Below are 24,014 nucleotides of genomic sequence, written 5' to 3'. Positions count from 1 at the left end.
AAAGGTATAACCTTCCAAGACAGAACGAGGAAGAAATAGAAAATATGAACAGATCAATCACAAGTGATGAAATTGAAACTATGATTAAAAATCTTCCAACAAACAAAAAGTCCAGGACCAGACAGCTTCACAGGTGAATTGTATCAAACATTTAGAGAAGAGCTAACACCCATCCTTCTCAAACTCTTCCAAAAAATTGCAGAAGAAGGAACACTCCCAAACTCATTCTATGAGGCCACCATCACCCTGATACCAAAACCAGACAAAGATACTACAAAAAAAGAAAACTACAGACCAATGTCACTCATGAATATAGATGCAAAAATCCTCAACAAAATACTAGCAAACAGAATCCAACAGCACATTAAAAGGATCATACACCATGATCAAGTGAGGTTTATCCCAGGAATGTAAGGATTCTTCAATATACGCAAATCAATCAATGTGATTCATCATATTGAAAGACTGAAGAAGAAAAACCATATGATCATCTCAATAGATGCAGAAAAAGCTTTTGAAAAAATTCAACACCCATTTATGATAAAAACTCTCCAGAAAGTGGGCATAGAGGGAAACTACCTCAAAATAATAAAGGCCATATATGACAAACCCACAGCCAACATCATTCTCAATGGTGAAAGCATTCCGCTAAGATCAGGAACGAGACAAGGATGTCCACTCTCACCACTATTATTCAACATAGTTTTGGAAGTCCTAGTCATGGCAATCAGAGAACAAAAAGAAATAAAAGGAATCCAAATCGGAAAAGAAGAAGTAAAACTGTCACTGTTTGTAGATGACATGATACTATACATAGAGAATCCGAAAGATGCCACCAGAAAACTACCAAAGCTAATCAATGAATTTGGTAAAGTAGCAGGATACAAAATTAATGCACAGAAATCTCTTGCATTCCTATACACTAATGATGAAAAATCTGAAAGAGAAATTAAGGAAACACTCCCATTTGCCACTGCAACAAAAAGAATAAAATATCTAGGAATAAACCTACCTAGGGAGACAAAAGACCTGTATGCAGAAAACTATAAGACACTGATGAAAGAAATTAAAGATGATAGCAACAGATGGAGAGATATACCATGTTCCTGGAATGGAAGAATCAATATTGTAAAAATGACTATACTACCCAAAGCAATCTACAGATTCAATGCAATCCCTATCAAATTATCAATGGCATTTTTTACAAAACTAGAACAAAAAATCTTAAAATTTGTATGGAGATACAAAATCCCCGAATAGCCAAAGCAGTCTTGAGGGAAAAAATTGGAGCTGGAGTAATCAGACTCCCTGACTTCAGGCTATACTACAAAGCTACAGTAATCAAGATAGTATGGTACTGGGACAAAAACAGAGATATAGATCAATGGAACTGGATAGAAAGCCCAGAGATAAACCCACGCACCTAGGGTCAACTAATCTATGACAAAGGAGGCAAAGATATACAATGGAGAAAAGACAGTCTCTTCAATAAGTGGTGCTGGGAAAACGAGACAGCTACATGTAGAAAAATGAAATTAGAACACTCCCTAACACCATACACAAAAATAAACTCAAAATGGATTAGAGACCTAAATATAAGACTAGACACTATAAAACTCTTAGAGGAAAACATAGGAAGAACACTCTTTAACATAAATCACAGCAAGATCTTTTTTGACCCTCCTCCTAGAGTAATGGAAATGAAAACAAAAATAAGCAAATGGGACTTAATGAAACTTAAAAGCTTTTACAAAGCAAAGGAAACTGCAAACAAGATGAAAAGACAACCCTCAGGATTGGAGAAAATATTTGGAAACGAATCAACAGACAAAGAATTAATCTCCAAAATATATAAACAGCTCATGCAGCTCAATATTAAAAAGACAAACAACCCAATCCAAAAATGGGCAGAAGACGTAAGTAGACATTTCTCCAAAGAAGACATACAGATGGCCACGAAGCACATGAAAAGCTGCTCAACATCACTAATTATTAGAGAAATGCAAATCAAACTACAATGAGTTATCACCTCACACCAGTTAGAATGGGCATCAGCAGAAAATCCACAAACAACAAATGCTGCAGAGGGTGTGGAGAAAAGGGGACCCTCTTGCACTGTTGGTGGGAATGTAAATTGATACAGCCACTATGGAGAACAATATGGAGGTTCCTTAAAAAACTAAACACAGGACTTCCCTGGTGGCACAGTGGTTGAGAGTCCGCCTGCCGATGCAGGGGACACGGGTTCGTGCCCCGGTCCAAGAAGATCCCACATGTCGCGGAGCGGCTGGGCCCATGCACCACAACTACTGAGCCTGTGCACTAGAGCCCGTCAGCCACAATGACTGAGCCCGTGTGCTGCAAGTATTGAAGCCTGCGCACCTAGAGCCCATGCTCTGCAACAAGAGAAGCCACCGCAATGAGAAGCCCATGCACTCCAATGAAGAGTAGACCCCGCTCGCCGCAACTAGAGAAAGCCCATGCACAGCAACGAACACCCAACACAGCCAAAAAAAAAAAGAGAGAGAGAGAGAGAGAGACCCAACATAGACATTAATATGAGCATATGTGATGTCTGGCACTATTGCAGTCATCAAGCAACCATGAGGTAATCCGCTGTAGCGCAGAGAATGGAAAAATAGAAAGAGGGCAAGAATCCCAGTTTCTGATGACTTTGTTGAGCCACTAATCCTAGAATAGTCCTACTTTACAGAATTCTGATAATATAAGAGTATCAGCTAAGGAATGTATTCAGTTAAAAGTAATAGAAACCCCAATACAGGGGTTTAAACTAATTTATTTTTCTCTTTCAACATTAAGTCCAGAGGTAGGTACAGAGTAGGGATAGAAGATGAGTGACATACAGTAATACAGAAAGGATGTATGTTTAAAGTACTGAGCAATACAGAAATAAAAGTATGGGTTTATAACAGGAAACCAGGAGGGAATATGAATTAGCCAGACCACAAAGTTTGGTCTAGAATGATGACTTGAGCTATGTTTAAGGTTATGTTTACTTCAATCTACCACGAACAGCCAAAAAAGCAATGCAAAAGATAAATATGAGATCAAGGGAACAAGTGAGCCAACATAGCTCCTCATGTCCTGGTTTCTCACAGAAGTACACCCAAAGTTATCTATGCTTTAATAGAGTGAGGAATCACATTGGAGGAAGCCACAATTGTGAGCTTTCTGTCTCTAATACTGTTAAGCTATAGAGGAACAGCTCAGGAATCAAGAATCTACATATTCTGTTATTGTAAGAGGAAAAAAAAAAAAAAACAAACCATTCTACCAAGACAAAAATCTTGCTAGACCTAATTCTGTGATGATTCCATGGCTGACACAGGATTTTAGAACTATATTGATAAAAGACAGGACTAGATATGGAGAAACAGATGCAAAACACCAGATTCTTGGAATGAGATTCCTGTGTTAAGGAGTCTAAAAAGCCAAGCCAGGGTGTGTTAGATTTTGCTATGCTCTATTATAGAATCATCTCTGATGCTGTGAAGCCCTCAACATCGAAAAGGAGAGCAAGTGGCATGTGATGGAGATTTTAAATCCATTAAGCTTAGTCACTCAAAACTTTTCCTTCATTAAAACATAAAGAAGCAACATGCAAGGAAGTAAGTCAAGCTCCCAGCAGTTAAAGAATCAAGTGCACCAGGGAACTGAGCAGCAAGTGAAAGAAACTTCCAAAGGGCAGCTGCTGCTCGTAAAATCCACAAATTCAGTACCATAAGATGTGAGTCACAGAGGATTTTAAAACAGGTGAATGTGTGTGTGATGGAATTTGAAAGCAAAAGAACACACTGATAGCTTCAAGGGGCAACTGATGGTAAAAAGACAGCTTTTTAAAGAACGGTATTGAAAATAGCCTGGGGTGATTTACTGTAGGCTAGCAGTTCCCAAAGTACGAATGATTTCTGTACCAGCAGCATCAACGTCACCTAGCAACTTAATACACCAATTCTCAGCCTCTGAGGTGGAAGCCGGCAGTCTAGCCAGTGTCAGGGTGATTCTAACACACACCCAAGTTTAAGAAACACTGGTGTGAGGACAAGAAGTCCTAGCCGCCAGTCGGTGTGGTGAGGTGACCAAGAGCACCAGCTCTGGAGTCACACAGCCCTGAGTCTGGATCTCAAATCGTCTGCTTCTAGATGCATGAAGTTCGGCAAGTACTTAAATCCTCCAAACCTATTTACAAATATACCTATCTTAGAGGTTCATTGTAGGAATTACCAGTAACATTCATGAAACCTGCTCAGTAAACAATATTAACTATTATTTCATCATCAATGTCTTCACAGCACTGTCTGAAGGCATGACTATACTACTTCTCTGCGTGCAAAGGCACTGAGGTACTCAATGTTCAATATATTCTGTAAAACAGTGAGTACCATTTTGTAGCAATATTTGTATACAAATAGTTGAATTACTAATAATAGTAACAACTCTTCTGTGATTTAACATATTTGGCATTGTTCTAAGGGCTTTATGTACATTAACCCACTGAATCCTGTTTAATCCTCACAAAAACTCTGTAAGATAGAGCCTATTATTATCCCCACTTTACAGATAAGGAAACTGAGGCAAGAGGGGTTAAGTACAGTGCCCAAAGTTACAAAGCTAGAAAGTGGCAGAGTCAGCATTTAAATACAGACAATCTGTCTCAGAGTCTTAGAGTCTTTGTGCTTAACCACTACGCTATACCACTTCCCTAAGTTAAAAACAAATTTTGATGTTTAGGGCAGAAGTTTCAGCTGTCTTGAAAAATACACTTACATGAAATATCTCGTTTTCCAAGGGATTGGAAAAATGAAACTTCCTATTCTTAGTTTTGCTACCTGCTCTGTAAGCATCTCTTCTGTACGCATTAAATGCACTCAACCGATTCCACAGACAAGCTGGTGGCCTAAAAAGTGGGATGGCTGTTCCCTCTAAAATGGTAGGAAGAAATAAGAGGCGTAGGAAGAAATAAGAGGCAGGAAGAGCTAGTGAGAAATGCACTTAGTGGGAAAATTCATTGAGTTCCCCAGCCTCTAATGTTCTCAGTGCAAGGGCATTCCAGGAAAACAGAACAAACTATTACCCTCTGGCAGCAACAGTATCTCCGCTATGTCTGAGTCAGACGCTCAGATGGCTGAATGTACTCCGAGGAAATAAGAGAACAGAGCTCAAGGGGAACAGGCTGCTTTGCTCTGAGTTGCTCTCTGTATGCCTGAGCAAGCTGCCTGGATACCTGTGTACACGTGGAAGGAAGCAGTTTCCTCAACCTTGCTTGATAGAGTTTTATGGATATACGTCAGGGCTTTCAAAACTTCTCAGTGTTCTAAACAAGACAATTCAGACTCCAAAGCTGCAATAGAAGGAGGCAGTCCTTTGGACAGAAAGCTGCAAGACAGGTCAATTTTACCCTTAACTCGTTCAATCTCTGGCTTTTGAATGCCTGCCAAATTCTTTAGGCTTCTTCAAGGTGACCAATCCAAATAATTCACTCACTGTTTCAACATTCTCAGTTGTCAGTTGTTCCGAGTCTTACTGCATTGTGATAAGAAAAAAACAGAAACAAAAGCAAAAGTCCCTATTTCGTTCCCAATGCCAGAAAACAAACTGCGATGAAACTGAGAGAATGTGAGATGAGCTTTCCCCCTTAATATTTAGGGTGAAACATGCATTGGACCAGGTTTTTGGCAGAATGGAAATTTCAGTAAGTGTGCTACTCCTGTTTTCTCTTGCTGAAAGTGGTATCTCATTGCCAACACACACATTCCCTAAACATCTGTTATGGAAGCAGACATTGAAAAAGAAATACCTATGGTTTACTCTATAAATTTTTCCACTATCTAATCTACAAAGAAATACTAGAAGCAGTAAGATTTCTTATATGTTGAGTAAAATGTTTCCTTTCACTATGACTGTTCATTTGTTCTAACAGCGAGAGTTTTTCTATAATGAGAATATTTCCCCTCATCTTCCATTCAACTTATCTGCAAAGAATTCCTAAAAGTTAAAGAATTTTCAGCTTTTGCTAGATGTGTAATAATATTAAGAAATTAATATTAATTTATAGGTGTGATAATGGTATTTTTTTAAGTTTAGTGACTTTGATCTCCTTCAGGAACTAAGCTTCCTGAAGGAGGAGACAGACATAACAGAAGAAGAAGAAGACATAACAGAAGGGAAGGACTCCGTAAGGTCTATGGAACAAATTGCCTCAATGTCTTTCGTAAGAAAGGCATTAGGTCAATTACTTAGCATAAAAGTCTTTCTTAAGTGCCATAAATTTAAAAAGAAACATCCTCTTATTTTCCATTTTATATAATCCCTTTCAGTAACTCCAAAACTCTCAACAAAGTACTTTTCACGTAGTTTTGACAGCTGTGTTCTGGGGATTGAAGAGATGGGGGAGTAATGGGATTGAGGGCTCCACCTTATCTCTGAGGTCTTTACTCATGTTTCCTTTTCTAAGAATCCATCACCAACCCTAACATCTACTCTCTATGCCCCCTTCAGGACAACTCTCCATTTCTCCATTTGTTTGTTTCTATTCAATTCACCATCATCATTCAGGGTACCTAGACCTTAAAACTAAAAGTAACCAATTAGAAAAAGCCTTGGAAAATAAACAAAATCCAATCCAATGTCGTTGAAAGAACTGTACACATTAATGTTAACAGACAGGAAAAAATATGAAGAGAATGTAAAATAGAATAACACAGTAATGGATTAGTTGAAATGAATCAAATGGACCAAATATGGACTTCTGTACATGGAGAGAAGTATTTGGATTACTTGAATCTAGAGAATGAGTCCTATTGACAGACACAGATGCTAGAAAAACTTCAAGGGTATTTGTAGTTCTAGAGCTCAGGTGTCCTAAATGACATCTCTGGTTAATATTCAACCTCAGCCAACTGAGAGTGTAATCTCCAAAAGTGCTTGGAATGCTAACCCTAAAATTGTGTGGATGACATAATTGTTTTCAAGACAATTATTAGCTTTAAACCTGGAGAATGACACATTCATATGGTTAAGTAAATCAAACTTATAGTACTAATATTTTTTAGTAAAGTTTAGAAATAATGTATTTAAGAGAATTTTACCTTTTACAAAAATATTTCATCCTTGTGATTCCAAACTAAACTGACAGGACTGAATAATTGATTTAGTCAAAGAAATTATGTTGAGATCCACCAGTATTAGAAAATTTAAGAAAGCCTAAGACTTATTTTTATAAGTTAAATTTATCCTATTTTAATGGTTACTTAAGTACTTGGAAGGCTCTTTCAGGTGAGTAAAGGACTTAAAAAGAAAACAAAATGTACCGACTTAATAAGTGTAGTTTAAAACATTTAAGGGAGTTTTCGTTTATGAAAAGAATCAAACATTAACACCTCCTTAAAGTAATTCTTAAAATTTGCTACATTTTTAAGTAGAATAAAATGATTAAGCTGAATTTCAAAGCTTAAGAAAGAACTATATTTTTAATATATAAATTTAATACATTTAATATTAAATTTTAAAAATAAAGTTTGCTTTGGATAACTTTTTCGGGATCCAAAAGCCGTCCTCAAGAACACGGAAAACTAACATCGACAAGACGGCCACAGCAGCTTCGTAATATGGTATGCCACCCTTCCCTCACAGTGCAGTCTGTACACAACTCAAAGACTGATGCTTCCATAATGCTATTAAGTACCATCTCTCTTCAGAGAGCTCTAATTCTTTAATTTTTCCCTTTTCTGATTTTAAAGAGAGACAAAATGGAAATAGAAGACCTTTCTATGTGTTTATTTCATCTATTGCTTTTGTGAGTCTTGTTTTCACCCCTAAGATTTTTTCTTTTTTTATTTTTATTAAATTTCTTTAAATTTAAAAAAAAAGTTCACCCATTTTTCCCACCCCCCAACAACCCTTGTCTCTTGCAGCCACCAACCTGATCTCTGTATCTATGAGCGTATTGTGTTTTTATTTTTTGTTCATTCGTTTATTTTTAGATTCCACATATAAGAGAGATCAAATGATATTTGTCTTTCTCTGACTTATTTCACTTAGCATAATGCCCTGGAAGTCCATTTGTGTTGTCACACATGGCAAGATTTCATTATTTTTATGGCTAAATAATATTCCATTATGTCTCTCTCTCTATATATATGCAATTTCTTTATGCATTCATCCATTGATGGACACTTAAGATTGTTTCCATATCTTAGCTATTGCTAATAATGTTACAATGACCATAGGACTGCATATATATCTTCAAATTAGTGTTTTTGTTTTCTTCAGATAAATACCCAGAAGCAGAATTGCTGGATCATATGGCAGTTCTATTTTTAATTTTTTGAGGAACCTCCATATTGTTTCCCATAGTGGTTGTACCAATTTACATTCTCACCAACAGTGTATGAGGGTTCCTCTTTCTCCATATCCTCGCAAAACTTATTTCTTGTCTTTTTTTATAATAGCCATTCTAACTGCTGTGAGGTCGTTATCTCATTGTGGTTTTGACCTGCATTTCCTGATGATTAATGATGTTGAGCATCTTTTCATGTACCTGTTGTATTTTTTTGGAAAAATGTCTATTCAGATCCTCTGCCTATTTTTAACTGGGTTGTTTGTTTTCTTGCTATTGAGTTGTATGAATTCTTCTTATATTTTGGATATCAGCCCCTTATCAGATATATGACTTGCAATTATTTTCTCCCATTCAATAGGTTGCCTTTTCATTTTGTTGATGGTTTCCTTTGCTGTACAGAAGCTCTGTAGTTTGATATAGTCTTACTTGCTTATTTTTGCTTTTATTTCTTTTGCTTTTTGGTGTCAGATTCAAAAAATCAGCGCCAAGACCTATGTCAAGGAGCTTACTGCCTATGTTTTCTTCTACGAGTTTTATGGTTTCAGGTCTTATGCTCAAATCTTTAATTCATCTTGAGTTAATTTTTGTGGATGATGTAAGATAGTAATTTGGTTTCATTCTTTCACAAGTGGCTATCCAATTTTCCCAACATCATTTATTGAAGACACTGTCCTTTCCCCATTGTATATTCTTGGCTCATTTGTCATAAATTAATTGACCATATATGTGTGGGTTTATTTCTGGATTCTCTATCTTGTTCTATTGACCTACGTGTCTGTTTTTATGCCAGTACCATACTGTTTTAATTAGTATAGTTTAGTTTGAAATCAGGGAATGTGATGCCTCCAGCTTTGCTCTTCTTTCTCAAGATTGCTTTGGCTATGTAGGCTCTTTTGTGGTCCCATACAATTGTTAGGATCATTTGTTCTATTTCTGTGAAAAATGGAATTGGAATTTTGATAGAGACTGCAGTAAAATCCATATTTTACTTTGGGTAGTATGGACAATTTAACAATATTAATTCTTCCAATCCATGAGCATGCAATGTCTTTCCATTTATTTGTGTCTTCTTTGATTTCTTTCATTAATATCCTGTAGTTTTCAATACACAGGTCATTTACCTCCTTGGTGAAATTTATTCCTAGGTATTTTATTCTCTTTGGTGCAATTGTAAATGGAATTATTTTCTTAATTTCTCTTCCTAATACATTGTTATTAGTGTAAAATGCAATCGATTTTTGTGTATTTACTTTGCATCCCACAACTATTGAATTCATTTATTAGTTCTAACACTTTTTGATGGAGTCTCCATGGTTTTCTATATATAATATCATGTCACCTGCAAATGTTGACAGTTTTACTTCTTCCTTTCCATCTGGATGCCTTTTATTTCTTTTTCTTGTCTAATTGTTCTGGCTAAGACTTCCAATACTATCTTGAATAAAAGTGGTAAGAGTGGACAGCATTGTCTTGTTCCACATCTTAAGGGAAAAGGTTTCAGCTTTTCACTGTTGAGTATGACGTTAGCTGTGGGGTTGTCATACATGGTCTTTATTATGTTGAGGTATGTTCCCTCTATACCCAGTTTGTTTAAAGTTTTTATCATAAATGGATGTTAAATTCTGTCAAATGTTTTTTCTGCACCTATGAGATGATCATATGATTTTTATCCTTCATTTTGTTAATATGGTGTATCACAATGATTGATTTGCAGACGCTGAACCATTTAAATGAATGGAATAAATCCCATTTTATCATGATGTATGATCCTTTTAATGTATTGTTGAATTCTGTGTGCTAATATTTTGTTGAGGATTTCTGCATCGATGTTCATCAAGGATATTGGCCTATTATTTTCCTTTTTGTGGTATCCTTGTCTGGTTTTGGTATCAGGGTAAATTTGGCCTCATAAAAGTTCCCCCTCTTCTATTTTTTGGAAGAGTTTGAGAAGAATTAGTAACAATTCTTCATTGAATGTTCGGTAGAACTTACCATGAAGTTGTTTGGTCCCGGACTTTTGTTGGTTGAGAGGTTTTTGATTACTGATTCAATCTCCTTGCTAGTAATCTGTCTGTTCAGATTTTCTATTTCATCATGATTCAGTAAGTTGTATGTTTCTAGGAATTTATCCATTTCTTCTAGGTTGTCCAATTTGTTGGTGTATAAATGTTTAAATTTTATTTGTCTTTAAAACAGGAAGTCACCTTAATAACTAATAGCTTATCAACAATTTATCCATTTTCTACTGTACTCAATATTATATTCAATTAGCATTTAATAAATTATTTGCTAAACTCCATCAATTTAAAACCTACTTCATCAAGACTGTTTCTAAAATAAAGCAAACTCTTTTCCTTTTTTCTTATAAATATTTAAAATCACAATTTGAAAACATAGTTTCATTATTATGTCCATGAAGAACTCCAGGATTTTAATAATGCAACCTTGAGAATGATTTCTGAGATTTATGAGGAAGCCAGAGAATGCTGGCTGCCTACCCTCAAAGGCATCCTCTCCTTCCTCATTGGTATCAGAACCTCAAATTTTATCTAGGTACACTGCCAGCTGAATAAGAAACTAAATTTACCAGCCTCCCTTTCAGCTAGGTGTGGCCATGAGACTAAGTTCTGGCTAATAAGATTTAAGCATAATTTCTTTGGAGACTTCAGGAATGGATGCTTAAAGAGATCTATCTAAGCCTGCTGGGATCTCTTTTTATCTTTATTCCTTTTCCCATCTTCCAATGCAGATGTTATAGCTGGCATACCAGAAGACAGCTAGGACCATGAGGTGACCTTGAGGATGGAAGCCATATGTTAGCATGCAGAGCAGAAAGGGAAGACCCTGATTCTTTGATGCCAGTGTGGAGTCTATCTTCAGACTTCTTTTATATGACAGAGAAATAAACTCCCGCTTCATATAGATCACCGTTATTTTGGGTTTTCTATTATATACAGTTGAATCTTATTCTAAATGACATAAGAAGACATATTTGTTTTAACATTTTAATAAATATTACTAATCAGCATTCTTGCAGCAAGTCTCTTGAAACCCATAAATAGAATCCTGCATTAAAATTACATATTCAACATTCCTGCCATCTGTCATACAAATGACAGATTAAGTAAACGTATGGTATTTGACTATACAAAGAAAGGCAATATTGAGGGAAATGCCTCTAGTACCTAAAATCATTTAATTTTACGTCACTCAGAGTATAAAAACAGTTTGGATGCACCAGACGATAATAGCTAAAATTTGTACAGTCCATTATAATAAATTATCTCATGTACTTCTCACAACATTCTGATAAAATAGGTATTATAATTAGTCCCCGTTTATGTATGAAGAAACTGAGGCACAGAGAAGTTAGGTAACTTGGCCAAAGTCATACTACTGGTAAGTGGTAGAACCTGTATATGAATCTAGCTGTTTGATTGTAAAGCCTGTATGTTAACCCACTAGCCAATCTGAGGTTCTGAAAGGTTTTTTAATGATATTCTCAAAATCCAACCACTAGAAAGAACCAGAACTGAGGTGCAAACCAGGTCTTCTGATTCCAGTTCTTTTCATTAAGCCAGGATTGATACCAATGAGGTTTTTAGATTAATCATACATTTTTTCAGACTACTGAAAGCTATGGTAACATTAAAAGATAAATAAAACACTTCTGTTAATTAAGCATATGCTAAAATATAACATACACTTAGCACCTTTCAAAGAAAGTAATGAAGGTAATCTCCCCTCCGTGAATGTCAGAATTTCTGGTTCAATAAAAAATCGACCCAACATGTAAAAAGTTCAAACATAATCATATCTATATCTATACTTATATCTGTAACTACACAGAGAAGATTATTTTTTCTTTTCAGATAAACAGACTATTGTCCTTTACTCTCCATAGTCCCATAAGTATTATGAAAAATGCCTCATGTTACATTCAAGCTTAATTTTTAAAAAAATCATCATTTCCTCTGTTAATTGAACAGATCTTTGACGTCTCCATCTTGATCTCTTTACTTCTACTGTAATTCATGCTCCTTATTGTTTACCACCACAAAATCTTTTTAAAACACAATTTTATCCTGTGCTACCTAGGGCCTACTGTAACTCCCTTTCACCTTGTGCATTCATTCTAACACCTCTGTTGATTTGCATGGTCCTCCATAATTTGGTTCCCATGTACTTATTCAATTCTTCTCAGTATTTCTCAACCTACAGGTCTCCCTTTTCCTCCTTCACTGTCATTTTAGATCAAGAGCAAGTCAGGAGACTCACAGACACAGAGAACAGATTAGTGGTTGCCAAGGGGGAAGGTGTTGGGGGAGGGATGGAGTGAGAGGTCGGGGTTAGTAGATGTAAGCTATTATATATAGAATGGATAAACAACAAGGGTCCTACTGTATAGCACAGAGAAACTATATTCAATATCCTGTGATAAACCATAATGGAAAAGAATATTTAAAAAAACATATATATGTATGTGAATCACTTTGCTGTACAACAGAAATTAACAAAGACACACACACACACGCACACACACGCACACACACACACAAAAGAGGAAGTCAGAAGAAGCCAGTGGGGGCCAACACTAGGCACAGGATCAAACCAAGGGGCACTGGAAACCTTGAGGGGCTATGCAGGCAACAGACTGCAGCCACTTCAATTAGAGGCTATATGGCTGCTGAAAGCCTGGGAGGCAAGCTGGAATCAGAATAGCATGGATTCAGGAACAGGAGGAAAGAGGTTCCAATTTAACAGGCAAAGGTCAGCTTTTAAGAGGTTAGACTAAATGAAAAAACAGACAAGAGAACACAGGCAGGGAAGAGGAGCTGACATTTCAGGCGTAGGTCCAGAAGCAGATCTATCCAAGAGGTCCAAGCCTCTGCTCCCGTCCTTGGCACTAGCTCACTTCACTCTTGCCTCCGGAATATCCAGCTTCCACAAGCCCTGAATCTATAGCTGGTTTACCTTCTTTACGCCTTTTCTTTATAGTGTTTTCCCCCTGGCTTCTTTCTTTAGAGTGAATACTAAAATGTAATCCTGAGTTAAGTATTGATTCTCTTTCTCCATTTGGTAGATTTCCTCAGAGTTCAAAGTTGGAAAGAATCTACAGTGATAAATGATTCCTCTTTCCAGCAAATGTTGTTCCTGAGAATTTCTGGGGTCAGAGGGAAAAAAACAACAACACTGTGATTTTCCAATATATCTGCTAAACACTGCAGTGAGTTATGAACCTGAGCAGTGGATATATCATCCAAGAGGCCCAAAAGCAATCGGCAAATATTTCACATTTGATAGCTATGGCTTATTTCAATTCATCAGGAAACCATCTTAAGTCTGGCATTCTTTTCAAATTAAAAGTGATGGAACTACAAAATTGTATTTCATAATCATATTTATGTCATTTACCGCTATATTCAATTTTTAATAAACATTCCTTTCTTTCAATACTTTTACCTCATTATTATCACCTCTCCTCCTTTGAAATAACACCTAATATGACATGGCAAGAAAAAGAAGTGAAATTTTCTTAGGAGTTTTTTCATTTCCAATATTGGCCCTCTGGTAAACATCAAAGAAATAACTTATAAAAAAATTTCTTGTCTTCACTGGTTATCCTTTTCATATAAGAAACATGACACCATTTTCAAGATAAATGCCATAACATCCAGCAGAAATAAAATGTTAATGTCTATTTTCAGATATATTATAAAGGTACATATACACATTTTTGAAGAGTTCCAGATATAAGTGTGAAAGCCCAGAAATACTTTGAAGTACAATCAATATATACAGGTGTAGACTATCTTTCCATTAGAATATGATATACAGTTGTGATTTTATATTTATTTACATAATCATTTGATCATAATTTTTCATTGGTCCAGAACCTATTGGTTTAGCTGACCATTCAATCTTAAATACTCAGCTCAGTGTCCAGAACGTGGTGGGCACTCAATAAATTGCACTGAATGCATGAAGAAAAAGCATCTCTAGTTATACATAACAACCATACCAAGGGGCAAGAGGAAATTTCTGGAAATGATGGATATGTTTATTATCTTGAATGTGGTGATGGCTTCGTAGGTGTTTACATGTATGTCCAAACTTATTAAATTCTACACTTTAAACATATTAAGTTTATTGTGTGTCAATTATACCTTGATAAAGCTGCTTTTTAAAATATCAGAATTCATGAAAATACTACAGTAAGTGTATTATCCATGAAGTATATTTTACAATGATATTTTACAGAGACTCAGCATTACTGGAATGTTGTTTTGTTAAGTTTTGGAAAAGAAACAGCACTTCTAAATTAAGAATTAATTTTCACTTCCTGGCTCTGGTAGAATGGAAATTTTAAAGTAAAAATCATGCCATTTAATTAGTCTCTTATCAGTTTGAAATGATAAGTCTGAATTCAAGATCTCAATACCAGGATTATTTTGCCTTGAACGTTCATTTACTTTTTGAGTAAAAAATTCAGTAAATGTTTTTTCTGAAAACTTGTGTGTGAATCAAACACTATTTTAAATGTACTGGAGTATATTTAAAAATTTTTTTCTATTGAGTCTTTTCATATAAAACAAATCAACATTTTAAATCTCATTTAATTTAAACAGGAGCAAAATATTTTCAATTATAGTGAAGAAAAAAATCATTGAACTATTTTTTGTTGGAAATTCCCACTATATGAAGAAGATAATAATGTTTAAAGACATTATAACTTTGACTTAAAACTTTGCTAACATGTTTGGAAAGAGAATGGTAAACTCATGAGAAATGAATCACAGGCATGAGGGAAAAGTATTGATTTTAACATTATGAGTAAGAATAAGTGGCTGGATTATTCAGTGACAGTGGATTTAGAGCTTTTGGTTGAAATCAGTTTTTCTTTTGTTTTGTTTTGTTTTTTTTCATCTGGCATTTCTTATTCTGATTAAATTCTCTTGAATATTCTGATGGTTTCTGAGTGCACTTTAAAAACACGAGTGCTTTAAAGACATGACACTTATTACTACACACACAAAAAGCAAAATCCAACTAACCCCTATTGACACTTAAAAAAAAAATCTTATAGTTAGAAAATGCAAAACAATGCAGAAAAGTATAAAATAGGAAAAATAGGAACCTCACTACCCCAGTCCTTCCACCCAAAGGTTAATTATTGTTTTATGCTTTTCTATAAAATTATATATATAATTCATTTATTTACCAAATTGAATAATATTATACACCCTGTTTTATTACAGGCATTTTTTTTACTTAATATATTGTGATACTCTTTCCATATCAGCACATGGTGATGACTACATTCTTTTTGCCCCTACACAATGCTTCAGTGAATATCTTTGCACACACATCTCTGTGTTATATGGGTTTTGTTACAGTGAGTCCAGCAGGAACAAGCTACTCCAATCAGTCTATTGTTTTAAAAATTCGATCATTTGATTTTAACAAAAGCCAATATGGTATTCAGAAGCTTCTTCTGGTATCAAGTACTTCATAGCAAATATGTTCTATTATTTCATGACAAAGTAATATATTCCAGTATACATGCTTATGAAGGGTAAAACTTATTATCTATTCAAATAAAATACTATCTATTCTTTGACTTATTTCCAGTCTCCAATCTTAAGGAACCAGATCATTCACAGTACACTCATTTTTCAGTTCATTCAACAAATATTTATTGATCCTGTGCCATTTGACACATACTGTTCTTAACGTTAGACAAATTGTAATAAGTAAGACAACAGAGCAAGACCTATTTATCATAAACAGGTAAACCAACAAACAAGAAAACTTCAGAGGTAAGTGCTATGAGAAAAACAGACTAAGGCAATGTGGTGGTGGCTAGCATTGGGGAAGTGGGGCAATATCAGCTGGGGTGGGCTGGGATAATCTGAGCCCAATGACCAAATAAGGGGTAAAGGAGATGAGCCCGAGAGGCAGGCAAGGGCAAGATCAGAAAGGGTTTGGGATTCAATCCAGGTGCGCCAGAAGCCACTGAAGTCCTAAGAAATGACATAAACTCACATTGACTCATCCTAAAATAATAAATTCATTTGTGTTTTTAAATAATAACAACTATGAATGGGCGACAAAAGTAAAAGCAGGGCGATCAGTAGGACGCTACTGCAGGGTGAACGATGATGGGGGCCTGTACAAGGTAGAGATGGAGATGAAATGTGGATAGAAGTAAGACATATTTTTAAAACTGAGCCTAAAGAACTTGCTGGTGCACCAGAGCGGCGTGCATGTAAACGATGGTGACAGAAAAAGAGCAATCAAGATGGGAAGACTTGGGGAAAATGCCTTACAAGCCCAACAGCATAATAATATCTTAACCATACCATAATGATGTCATAATAATCTCTTAACCATAACAGTATCTTCACCATCCATTGAATCAATATACCAACCACACACCAAAGGTAATAAGCATCTTTTCTTACAATAACCAGGTAGCTTTGCGACTAGGTAGAATTTATGTTATATCTTAACCTCAATTTTAAACTAAAAGATATAATTATCTAAACTTTAAGATTAATTTACCCCATTATTTTGTGCTTTGCAAAGAATTTAGAATGTAGTTGCCAGCATTATCCATCATCTGTATGCTATAGTCATATAGTATTCAACTTTGCATTCCTCCTTCTCAATCAGAAGCAGGGTTCTCAAGTACATCTCCAACTACCTTCAGGATGTAAGTTCCCAAAGCACTCCTGGGTATATCATAAATTAGTAAATTAGTGAGCATGCCTCTGTCACCTAGTTAACTATGAGTTCCTCCCATGAAGGACCAATTCTTAATTCTCGGTGTCCCCAACAACAACAACAAACTCAAGGCAACATCACGTAATTAGTAAGTGAAAACCCACCAAGACAGGAATATGCTCAACATCTCTTTGACTTGCTGGACTTGATAATTTTTGGGGCTCACACCTCTAGAGACAATTTTTTAAACAGCTTTATTAAGATATAATTCACATAACATACGATTCCCACATTTTAAGTGTACAGATGAACATATCTACGAAACGTACTCACAGATATAGAGAACAGACAGAGGCGTGGTTGCCAAGGGGGAGGGGGTCGGGGGGAGAGATGGATTGGGAGTTTAGGGTTACCAGATGTAAGCTATTATATATAGAATGGATAAACAGCAAGGTCCTACTGTCTAGCACAGGGAACTATATTCAATACCCTGTGATAAATCATAATGGAAAAGAATATGAAAAAAATATATATATGCATAACTGAGTCACTTTGTTGTACAGCAGAAATTAACACAACATTGTAAATCAAATATACTTCAATAAAATTAGAAAAAATAAAGTGCACAGATTCTCAGTGAGATCCCTGCAGTCCAATTGGTCTCTTGGTTCTCCCCAACCATATATAGTCTTCTATCATTCCATTTCCTTAACCATTCATTAAAAAATCATAATCGAGCGCTTAACTATATGCCAAGCATTCCTACCTGGAACGATGTTTCCTTTTCACTTCTACTAACTTAACCCCTACTTCAAAACCTAGCTCAAGTATGTTGATCACTCAGCTCTTGGAATCTCCCCTTCTCTCAATGCTTCTAGTGTTGCTGCTGGCCTATTTGGCATTAAGTGTCAGCCATCTTGTTACACTGCTGGTTACTTTAACAAATGCATTGTCTTTGTAACTTAGCGTTCTGGCTGGGCACTTCACACATGTTATGCATTCAGTGGATACTTTGTGGAGGATAAAACCTGGCCCTTGGAAAAGTTATTCTTGAATAACCGGCTTCCTTCTAAGTCCATCAACAGTTCAGTCGCAGGACCTGAATGTTTTTAAACGATCTTGCTGACATCTGAGTTGTATTACAGGTTCTGTGACAAGGTCATGTTGCTGGCACCAGAGTTCCCTGCCAGGGGCTAGCACACTGTGCAATGGAAGCTGAGGAGATCTGAGAGGACTTTGAAATCAAGCACATGCAGATTAGTACAACATTCAACTTCAATCAGGGTTCTGAACCAATAAAAACATGTGTGCTTTCTAACAATCAGAAATGAATGGTTTTTCAGAAATGAGTTGGGGGGGGTGAGATAGGGAGGGTGGGAGGGAGATGCAAGAGGGAGGGATTATGGGGATATATGTATACGGATAGCTGATTCACTTTGTTATACAGCAGAAACTAACACAACATTGTAAAGCAATTATACTCCAATAAAGATGTTAAAAAACAAAACTGGGGAAAACAAAACAAACAAACAAGACAGAAATGAGTTAGGTAGGATACTCTTGCCATTATGGATAAAGTGATAGCATAACTTGGGAAAGGACATACAGTGAGCTATGGACTATATCATGAAACGTTCGCCTCTGTATGAAAGACTCTTGTCATTTTCTGTATGAATGATGTATGTTGTCAACTTTGCCCATGGGTTGTTAATGGGAAACACACAGACACACAGACATATATAAAATAGATTGATCTATAGAAAACAGAGGTAATCTCTGGAACTCCAGTTAATTACTATCTGTAAATAAGCAGAATTGAACTTCGTTTCAGGGTCCATAGGAATTACAAAGGTGATTGCTTATTAATCAAACACTGGTATGCTGCTGTGCACTGATTTTGAATAAAAGCTGGTTCTGGCTTTATATAAAATTCTATCTAAAACGTTAATCACAAAAGCACTGCATTTTTCTCTGGTTTCTGTTCACTAACTTTTAGAGCTGATTTTTTAAAACTATTTCCTTGTTGTACTTACCCTTTTAATTTTTTTCAGATGCATGTTCATCAAGCCAGAGGGAGTCTGCTTTATACAAGGAGATCCTGGATCTGGAAAGGAATAAAAAGGGCCAGTGATGACTGTCCTGAAAAGGCTGTGTGTTCATTTCTTACTTTTAGAAGACCATACTTGTAAATCAAGACCATCACTGAAATAAACACCTTTGAGTCCTGCTCTACCCTGCAATGTTTCATGAATGCTGGAAATACATTTTCTTTGTTCTAATCCCAGCCTCTGAATCAGAGCCAAGCAGAGTGGGTTCTTCATAAATATGTACTGAGCACCTGACTCAGAATTAATGTAGGGCAGGGCTCTGATTAGCAAACGCTACCTGCAGGAGACAGAGGAAACACCACAAATGGAGATAAGATGCTATCACAAGGTTTTATTTTTTCATGAGGCTTGGGAATAATCACTTATCTCTCTGTTCAAACCTTTCCAGATCTCTCCCTTCAGGACCTGAAAGAAGTTCACAATAAACGCCTCCACGTAAAGCCCTCTTCCACCGAGTGCTGGAGGAAGAGCACAAGATGAGAGAAGCAGCAAATTGTTTCCAACTCAATTTATTCCTTTCTCGCCATTTCAGCGGCTCGCCACGATCTATTCAATATATAAAACCTTACAGCCTAACTTAAAGATGAAATCAACAATAAATAAAAACTACCGTACTTGTTCTGATAACTTGTTAGCATAGATCTCCTTATACAAAATAAAAGGTAACGAAGTTACCCTTATTTGTAGGATATGGGGCAAACTAAAATTTAATGTATTTACGGACTTTATACTAGGCTCCCTCTCCCCTTTTCAGGTAAAACTACTGCTCCCAACTTCCTGCATGTTTGACTAAACGCAAAATTTGAAGCACCTGGGCCAATAGTTGACTTTACTGCAAGTCCAGGGCTTTGTCAGTCTGCAGAACACGCACTAGCTGAATGCACCCGGCCACCCGCAGGCCGGCCCCAGACGCACATGAGCACCATGGGCAGGAGGAGCCACCAGCGCCCGAGGACCCCGGCCTCAGAACCTGTTGCTCGTGGACCAGGCGCGACTCAGGTCGCGAGGGCTGTTGGCGGTGCATGGAGGATAGAATTGCATCCGGAGGTGGCCAACACGCAGTGCCTTTCCGCAGCTCCAAGCCCTTGACGCCCCAGGCCCTTTCGCCGCTCTCCAGCCCACTCAGACCCAACCCCACTTCCGCACCACGGGCGACTCCATTGTTATTAAAACTAGAGGGTGGCGGGAGAGGATTTGCAAGGATGCAGGAGCCACAGTACCCCTTCCTCTCTGGCCAAGCCTTGGAAGAAGCAGAAAAGCATTGAGAAAAGATAGGAAGAGCCGAAGCCACGGGGAGGGACGAGGGCGCCTGTGGTGGAAGAGGCCGGCATCTGCCTCTCCCCACTTAGGGATGGTACGGTCCAAAGCAGGGCGGGGCGCAGGAGGCTCTCCGGAGTCTCTCCCCGCCCCTCTCCCGCCTTCCCCGCAGCGCTGCAGTTGTGCGAGTGAGTGGGCGTCCTGAGGATCCCTGCCCCGACGCAGACGCCGAAGCTCCGCCCCTTGCCTCGCCGCTCCCTCCGTGGCTGCAGGCAGAGCTCCCTCAGCTCTGCGGACGCCGCCGCCTTCATTACCTCCTCCTTCTCCCGCCGGTGTGCGAGGGCCTCGCCCGGCAGCGGCACTGCCCTGGGTGGGCAACTGGGCCCGCGCGGCTGCTGAGCGCTCGGCGCGGGGAAGCCAGATCCTCCGTCCGCGCGGCGCCGTGACAGATGCAGAGTCTTGTCTGAAGAGCCACCTGCGGCGGCCGCCGCGATGTCCACCATGCGGAGGACCGTGTCGGAGATCCGCTCCCGCGCGGAGGGTGAGTAGCTGCCGCAGCACGAAGCTGGGTGCGGAGCGCGCGCGGGGGCGGCTCGGGGCCAGCCGAGGGTCAGGCGGTGTGTGAGAGAGAGAGAGAGTGTGAGTGTGTGTGTGTTTGCGAACCCTTCTCCCTGCGCCGCCATCAGTGCAGACCCCTTTCCAGCTGCAGAGCCCCGAAATTGGTGTCCTCGGAGGGATCCCCAAGGCTCGCTTTACACGGCAGCGTGACTGTTGGGTCTCTGCGCTCTCGCCCTGCCCACCTCCCTCCCCACTAGTGCACAAACCACTCTGTCTCCAGTCTGCTTCTCCATTCTAGGGAGCACAGCTCCAGCCAGCCGCCCACCTTTTTGCAGCCCCCATATCACGGCTCCCCGGGAACTGAATCTGCCTTTCCCAGGTTGCAGGATCCTTTGATCCACAGCCCCTCGCCTCTCCGAGCGGGAGGAGCCTTAATTGGGCTTGGGCGCTCAGCCGGTGCTGTGCATTACAGTTTCTGCAGTTCCGCCTCCTGCAGCGGAGTCTCACCCAGCTCCCGCCTGAGGTTTTGTTTTTCCCTTTACCTGATACCTGCCTTTTGGCCAGCTGAGCGGACTTTTTAGCAAGGTGGAAGCTGTTTTCTTTGCTCCACCCAGGGCCAGATGTTGAATGGCTACACTTGTGAGCAATGAGCAACAGATGCTCGAGGGTAAAGGCCAGTAAGCTTTTGGAGGGCCTAGGCTGTCTTCATCCTCTGATGAGCCCTCAGCATCCGGCCTAGCGTGTGGCAGTCAGTTGGTAAATATGTTTTCATTTTGTTCATAGCGAAGACAAAACAGTGCATATCTGGAGCTTTGTTTTATTTTTCTGTCACATAAACCCATACTTGAATCCTATAAAGGGTGGCTCATGTTCTCACAACATCACTGATGTCCATCCTTCACCCCCGCCCCCTCCCCCCTTTAATGTTTGGCAAGTGGTAAAGTGCTTTTAGGAAAAAAGATACAGATTTTAGGAGAATTGGATTATAGGGGTTTGAGACAGGCCATTTTATTACTTTTCCTCTTCAGAGCCCCCATGTTAAAAAATGGGGCTCTGAGCTCTAGTAACTATGATTTTTTGGATTACAGCACTTAGGAAGTACTCAGTGAAACTGCTCTGGGGAGAAGGCCACACAAGAGTCAAAACTAACCTGTATCCTACTTAGGGATTTAGTACATTCTTATTGTCATTTGTAATATAATGAAAAAATATACAGGGCACCTTATAGATGCACATTGAATAAATGATAGTGCTGTCTTTAAATGCACACAGTAAAAATGTGTACATTCGTTTTTTACACTTCTGAGTGAAGTGCATTTTCTTTTTTTCTTATTTATTTCTTCCAGTTTTATGGAGCTATATTTGACATATGGCACTGTATAAGTTTAAGGTGTACAGCATAATGATTTGACTTACATACATCATGAAATGATCACCACAGTGAATTTAGTGAACATTCATCAACTCATATAGATACAAAACTAAAGAAACAGAAAAAAATTTCCTTGTGATGAGAACTCTTGGGATTTACTTTCTTAACAAATTTTATATATAACATACAACTTTTCATATATAAACAGTTACATTTATCATGTTGTACATTACATCCCTAGTACTTATTTATCTTATAACTGGAAGTTTATACCTTTTGACTGCCTTCATCTGATTTCCCCTCCCCCCATACCCCACCTCTGATAACCCCCAATCTGATCTCTTTTTCTATGAGTTGGTTGGTTGGTTTGTTTTTGAAGTATAATTGACCTACAATAGTATGTTAATTTCTGTTACACAACATAGTGATTTGATATTTCTATGCATTTCAAAATGATCACCACAATGTCTGGTTACCATCTGTCACCATGCAAAGATACTGCATAATTATTGACTATATTCCCCACACTGTCCATTTCATACCCATGACTCATATTTTGCACCTGAAAGTTTGTACCTTTTAATCTTCCTCACCTGTGTCTCTACCCCCCACTCCAGTTCCCACTAGCAACCACCTGTTTGTGTATTTATGATGCTGTTTCTGTTATGTTTGTTCACTTGTTTTATAGATTCCACATAGAAATGAAATCATTCAGCATTTGTCTTTTTCTGACTTAATTCACTTGGCATAATACCGTCTAGGTCCATCCATGTCGTCGCAAATGGCAAGATTTCATTCTTTTTTATGGCTGAGTAATATTCCATTATATGTACACATACACACACACACTGCATCTTCTTTATTCATTCATCTCCTGATGGCACTTAGGTTGCTTCCTAATCTTGGCTATTATAAATAATGCTGCAATGAACATAGTGATACATATATTTTTCTAATTAGTGTTTTTGTTTTCTTTGGATAAATACCCAGGAGTGAAATTGCTGGATCATATGATAGCTCTATATTTAATTTTTTGAGGAACCTCCACACTGTTTACCATAGTGGCTGTACCAGATTACATTTCCACCAACAATTCATGAGGGTTCCCTTTTCTCTGCATCCTCACTAGCACTTGTTGTTTGTTGTCTTTTTGACAATAGTGAATGAATTTTCTTAATCATCATTTGAGTGAGCCATTCAGGTAATGAAAATATAGTGGTAATACCGGGATTGTTCTTTCAAATAATAGCAGTTGATGGATTCTATATCATGGGAGATGGGAAAAGAGAAAGGACCAGAAAATAACGTAAAACCTATGCCATATGAGAGGATTTCATTAAGTACTGAGAGGCTACAGTATTGTTTTTGATTGGCATGTATATTTTTCAAAGCATTTTTACAAAGATTACCTTATAGGACCTTACAGTGCTCCTGGAGATTGGTGAAGATGGTCCCATCTGATAGTTGAGGAAACTGTGGCCCAAGTGGTTGAGGTGCGTGTCAGAGGTCAAGTAGCTAGTTCAGTGACACGTTTGAATTAACAGCTTTGGAAAACAGTGACTGATTCTTATTTAATCTTTGTATTCCCTGTGCATCCAGGACAGTGTCAGGGGCATAGTGGCACTTGGTG

At 38.0% G+C, this 24,014-nt stretch overlaps 2 protein-coding genes across 6 annotated transcripts in view; one reads left to right on the top strand and one right to left on the bottom strand.

Annotated features, from left to right (window-relative positions):
- The window catches only part of GRXCR1 (glutaredoxin and cysteine rich domain containing 1), a 335,749-nt gene extending 315,394 nt beyond the window's left edge, over positions 1-20,355 (bottom strand). For 3 of the 5 annotated variants that reach the window (XR_004350085.1, XR_004350087.1, XR_004350086.1), the window contains exons 1-2: positions 20,009-20,318; positions 19,123-19,193 (exon numbers count right to left, since the gene is read on the bottom strand). The gene's annotated coding sequence lies outside the window, so the exon portion shown is untranslated. Of the gene's footprint in view, positions 1-19,122; positions 19,194-20,008 lie in introns of all 5 variants that reach the window. The other 2 variants (XR_004350089.1, XR_004350088.1) reach the window with 2 other exon arrangements.
- A 258-nt stretch (positions 20,356-20,613) lies between these two features.
- The window catches only part of ATP8A1 (ATPase phospholipid transporting 8A1), a 235,290-nt gene continuing 231,889 nt past the window's right edge, over positions 20,614-24,014 (top strand). The window contains exon 1 of the mRNA XM_032632465.1: positions 20,614-20,995. Coding sequence (XP_032488356.1) covers positions 20,947-20,995 — 49 coding nt within the window. The 5' untranslated portion in view covers positions 20,614-20,946. The remainder of the gene's footprint in view (positions 20,996-24,014) is intronic.

Source organism: Phocoena sinus, chromosome 5, assembly GCF_008692025.1.
Source record: "Phocoena sinus isolate mPhoSin1 chromosome 5, mPhoSin1.pri, whole genome shotgun sequence".
Lineage (NCBI taxonomy): Eukaryota > Metazoa > Chordata > Mammalia > Artiodactyla > Phocoenidae > Phocoena > Phocoena sinus.
This window is presented reverse-complemented; position numbering and strand designations above follow the sequence as displayed.